Source organism: Sinocyclocheilus grahami, unplaced genomic scaffold (assembly GCF_001515645.1).
Source record: "Sinocyclocheilus grahami isolate Dianchi unplaced genomic scaffold, SAMN03320097.WGS_v1.1 scaffold606.1, whole genome shotgun sequence".
Taxonomy (NCBI): domain Eukaryota; kingdom Metazoa; phylum Chordata; class Actinopteri; order Cypriniformes; family Cyprinidae; genus Sinocyclocheilus; species Sinocyclocheilus grahami.
In genome coordinates, this window is record NW_015505785.1 from 583,023 (window position 1) to 588,614 (window position 5,592).

At 37.5% G+C, this 5,592-nt stretch overlaps 1 protein-coding gene across 1 annotated transcript in view; it reads right to left on the reverse strand.

The window, feature by feature from the left end:
• Positions 1 to 5,592, reverse strand: part of inpp1 (inositol polyphosphate-1-phosphatase) — a 13,767-nt gene continuing 8,175 nt past the window's right edge. The window contains exons 5-6 of the mRNA XM_016241017.1: positions 2,255 to 2,429; positions 1 to 1,049 (exon numbers count right to left, since the gene is read on the reverse strand). Of these exons, the coding sequence (XP_016096503.1) occupies positions 548 to 1,049; positions 2,255 to 2,429 (677 nt within the window). The 3' untranslated portion in view covers positions 1 to 547. The remainder of the gene's footprint in view (positions 1,050 to 2,254; positions 2,430 to 5,592) is intronic.

The following is a 5,592-nucleotide window of genomic DNA, read 5'->3' on the forward strand; positions in this document are numbered from 1 at the left end:
TGTTTTTGAAAGGGGAAAAAAACAACTTTTGACCGGTGGTGTCTAAAAAACGAGAGACTGTCATGACACTCATTTTCCCCAAATATAGGGGGGGGAGGGGGAAAGATGGATCAAATAAAAGTAAAAAAAGACGCCATAAAGAGCCTGAATGTCCATGTGTTATTAATCCAGCGACTATGAAACAGAGAACTGTTGGTTTCTGTTTCTTCTTTTATCTCAGGTGACCATCAGAAACTGTAAAACATGATATGATCTGAAACATTTAGCAACATTACCATGAGAATGAGGCAAAACAGTAATTGGGTTCCTTTTCCTTTTTGTCTTAAATATAACCAAAAAATAAAACTTACTGATATATACATTGAAGATAAGTACTATAATATATCTTTTCTCCTGAAAAGCTACAGCCTTAAATTAATATTTGAATATGCCACTAAATCTTACCATAAAAATAGCATCAAAGGACGTAAGATTATGCATAACGTACACACAAACTTGGACATAGCCTACACTAAGCTCTTGCTTTTCAGTATCATACTCTTTGTCATCATATCTTTCCAGCAAGTGCCGCCACGACATTATCAATTACGCTGGAGTCCAAATATGCGATTATTCCTCCTCGGTTCGCCCATCTGTCCACACCTTGACTCTCGGTGTGCGGTTGATGGTAGGTCAGTTCAGCCGCGTGTCCCTCGATTCCGTTGACATGGGCACGCAGGCACGCACTCAGATCCGAGATGCCGCCACCCAGCGCCCGCAGAAGAGCATGAGGAGCGCACGAGTCCCACTTGAACGTGCTGCCCTCGGAGAGCACATACACATCCACCAGGCCATGGACCACGCACAGGATCTTGTATCCCGCACCGGACGCGTACATCAGCGAGCCGCTGGAAATGGCTGCTAGCGCGTCCTTCACAGCCGGCCTCTCGCTGGAGCTCAGCAGCACAGACAAATCATCTTTCTTTTGCGGGCAAAACGGCCTGCGCTGAGTGACGGAGCAAACGTTCACATCTCCATACGAAACACCCCAGACGTGCTGGCCTTTCCATCTACAATCACGACAACATGAAGACATTAAAGAGTTAGTTCACCCAAAAATGAAAAATTCTGCCATTCATTACTCACCCTCATGTCGTTCCAAACCCGTAAGACCTTCGTTCATCTTCGGAACACAAATTAAGATATTTTTGATGAAATCCGAGAGCTTTCTGACCCTGCATAGACATGTTCAAGGCCCAGAATAATATCTTAATTTGTGTTCTGAAGATGAAGTAGTTGTTTTCTGTTTTTAAGTGAATCTTTATTTTTTTTCGTAGTTTTCATTTTTGGTGATGGGGCTCAGTTTGACCCACAATGCAAAAGGCCAAGGAGGGAGTTTTACACAACAGGAGGGAAAATTATACAGCAATCCCTTTTAGAGTAATATGTCCTTGAGACGAGATGTTTCATTGGCTGAAAGACTGTTTGTTGTGGTAACCAAAGCATTTTTGATAAATTTCATTTATAACCACTTCATTGATGATGCTGATGGTGGACTTGAGATACAAAAATGCAGAAGTGCATCTGCAAAAATTCGTCTGTCACAAAAGACAGATAACTGACAAACAAACTGGGAGATCTGGATGCAGATCTGTTTCGTGGTTGTTTTAACAAGGCCTTGCTTCTTGCACAGTATCCAAAATGGCATGGATAATCTGTATATTTTTAAATAACATACTTAGGTAATCATTTTACTTCGCTAGAAATGTGAGAGTCAATACAGTTATATGCCCCTAAAATTCAGGAGATTGGGGCAAAAATTAAAGGGATAAGTCACCCAATAAAATACAATTAAAATTATTATTTAGTGATTTAATTTAGTGAACTGTGTACTATGTCTTGTTCAAAGAGGAGGACGTTTTTGACATTTTCGCCAAAAAAAGCACCCATGGCTGGTTTTGCAGCAAAAGACGATCATATTTGTTAAATTCCAATGAATTGACTAAAGCCACATTTTATGAAAAGAAGACATTTAAATAACTGAACTAATAACCTTTTCATTGCCATTAAAGTGAAATTACTGAACCTTAATATAGGAGCTTAATAAAAAAATTATAATTTAAAAGAAAAAATGTCAGGTGTTTTTTGCATCTGAAATCTTCATGTGGTTTTCAGTTTTAATTATTGTTTTTTATTGTATTAAAACAATATTCTCAACACATTTTTGTGTCACATCTGTGTTTTCTTGTTAACACTGCTAAAGCAGCACTCTTACCCTTTACCCGTGGAGACTTTGCGGTTGAACGGCTGGTTTATGACACCCATGACTGGTTGGCCAGTGGATCGTAAGTAAACCCCAATCAGAACCAGAGCACATGGGAGTCCGGACTGACAAAAGCCTTCATCTGGCTCCTCTTCCTCTTTCCCTTCAATGTACTGACTTGTACCATCTGTCAAAAGAAAATAACCAAATACATGTGTTGATACTGAATGAATGAATGAATGAATGAATGAAGCAAGCAAGCATTTATATAGCGCTTAACTGTGTATTGCTGTACACCCAAAGCACTTTACAATCATATCATGGGGTATGTCTATCTAGGGCTGAGCGATATGGCCAAAAAAATTATCACGATCATTTTTTTCATATCAGTCGATATCGATAATTATCACGGTAAATGTCAAATCTTTATTTCTTTCAAGTTTAAAGCCAGATTTTTGCTCCAAAGTGAAAGTTATAGAAACAAATACATTTTCCTTAAAATAAATATCTAAATAAAAAATATATATTTTCTTAGTTTCTGCATGTTCTAATGAGTGATATTGTTTCAAATCAAGAAACAGGTTTGGGTTGCCTGATAATATTATTATTAATAATAATAATAATATAACTTTTTGTCTCTTAGAAATGCACATTTGATAGTAGCTTGAGTTAGGATGCAGAGGTCAATTTTTGTTCATTATCAAAATCGGTAACATCTGTAAAAGTTTTTTTTTTTTTTTATTAAGCCTTGGTCCCCCCCCAGAGCATAAATTTAAATTCTTATTAACACAAGGTTTATGACACCCATGACTGGTTGGCCAGTGGATCGTAAGTAAACCCCAATCAGAACCAGAGCACATGGGAGTCCGGACTGACAAAAGCCTTCATCTGGCTCCTCTTCCTCTTTCCCTTCAATGTACTGACTTGTACCATCTGTCAAAAGAAAATAACCAAATACATGTGTTGATACTGAATGAATGAATGAATGAATGAATGAAGCAAGCAAGCATTTATATAGCGCTTAACTGTGTATTGCTGTACACCCAAAGCACTTTACAATCATATCATGGGGTATGTCTATCTAGGGCTGAGCGATATGGCCAAAAAAATTATCACGATCATTTTTTTCATATCAGTCGATATCGATAATTATCACGGTAAATGTCAAATCTTTATTTCTTTCAAGTTTAAAGCCAGATTTTTGCTCCAAAGTGAAAGTTATAGAAACAAATACATTTTCCTTAAAATAAATATCTAAATAAAAAATATATATTTTCTTAGTTTCTGCATGTTCTAATGAGTGATATTGTTTCAAATCAAGAAACAGGTTTGGGTTGCCTGATAATATTATTATTAATAATAATAATAATATAACTTTTTGTCTCTTAGAAATGCACATTTGATAGTAGCTTGAGTTAGGATGCAGAGGTCAATTTTTGTTCATTATCAAAATCGGTAACATCTGTAAAAGTTTTTTTTTTTTTTTTTAACTAAGCATTGGTCTCCCACAGTAGCATACATTTAAATCATGATAAACACAGTAAAGACCACACAACTATATGGTTTTTAGGTAGCCTATTTGTATGAAAAACAGTAGTCTAAAAACATTCAGTATAAATCAAGCGGCAACCTTCCGGTCTCTCTCGTGAAGCCAACACGGAAGTGACTAAAATTGCAATTCATCGACTAGCCGCTAGAGGCTGGCTCCAAAAGGGAGTTCAAATTTACAGCAGAAATAAATGTGTTTACAGCCTGGTACAAAAACTCCTTTTGGTCTATAAAGCTAATTTTGCCCTTCATGACAACTGTGAGGGCTGATTTTTTTATAACTCATCCATTTAAATTCTGCGGACCCGAATACGGGTCCAAAATCGCTTTAAAAATGTGTATGCTTCATTTACATAGCCTTCCTTATACGGTATCAGCCCATATATGGGTTCATTTGAAAGCTTGGAGTGTCTTCTTTACAAAGAATACCATTCCTTTTGGTTTTTATATTCATAAAGCAGTAAAATTAAGCTTAGAAATGTTTTAGTCCCACACACGATTTTCCGCCAAACCATTGCGAAATTTTTTTACGAAGAATGTGTATTTTATATATTTTTCACAAAAAAGTCAAGTCATATATCACAAGAAAGCTCTCATTCTTAACAGAATCCAGCGCGTCTGGAAATAATGCGCTTTCCATCTCATTCCAGCACACAGGCAGTGCGTCTGATGTTATAGATATCTGCGGTCGGTTCTGGGCTGCAATTGGTCAGATTACATGTCACTCAGATCGGTCATTACAGACTTTGTGAACTCTGACACCTCTGCGTCACCAGAGTGGGTGAGAGAGGGGGGTCTCCATCCGGTCTCGCAGCTAGTGGTTTCTGGCTGTTGTAGTTCGTGGACGCGAGAATTGGAGGCTTTTCTCCGCACGGAAGAGTTGTAGGGAACGCGACTCGGATCATATCAGTCTATGATTATCATATTACAAGTTATATATGATGAAGAACGGTCAGCGGCGCCGTGGAGAGGAATGAGCGCGCGCCTGGTGAGGCTTTAGGAGCGAGTCTTCGCGTGTTTGAGAGCTTATTCTTTGTTATGAAACGTGATAGCACTGCTAGAAATCTGATACACTTGTTTATTGACAGAAAAGTACAGTACATTATGCATTTCAGTAAGTATAGAGTAAATATACATGGATTATTTATAGTGCGGTGTGGATATATGTTTGGTGATATATGTTTGTTTGACGCTGTGAATGTAGAGATAGCTGCCGGCTAGCAAATTAGCTCCGCTCTGGACCACGGATGATACAGTGTTGTCATGGAGAGATGCACAGGATACAGGAGTGAGCTGATGAGGTGAGAGATGCTGTGAAGCAGTATCCCAATACAGAATGCACATAAATGGAATGATATAAAGCTGGAGGATATGGATTCTATTTTAGATTGTGATAAACCAGATATATTTTATAATGTAGACAGTCTTGGGCATCCTGAAATAATTAAATTTGATTGTAGAATAAACAATATTTGAAATTGGTCCAATTCGCTTGTGCCATTTTGTATATTACTACTTAGAAAAACATAGAAATTAAACAATTCAATCAATAATCAATTAAAGTGCTTATGGCACAGAGTACAATAGGATTGGGGGGTTAATGTGTTTTATAAAGCCTGTTTTTGCAAGGGAAACTCACCATGACACATTTAGATGCAGAAATGGAGAATTTCACTCGCTTCACTTATAATGTTCTAACTCCTGTTTAGAAGCTGTTATTTGAAAGATTCTTTTTTCTGGTACTTTGTGACATGTAGTGGCATCAAACAAAGTAAATTGCAGAGAGCTGGGCCTAATAGAAC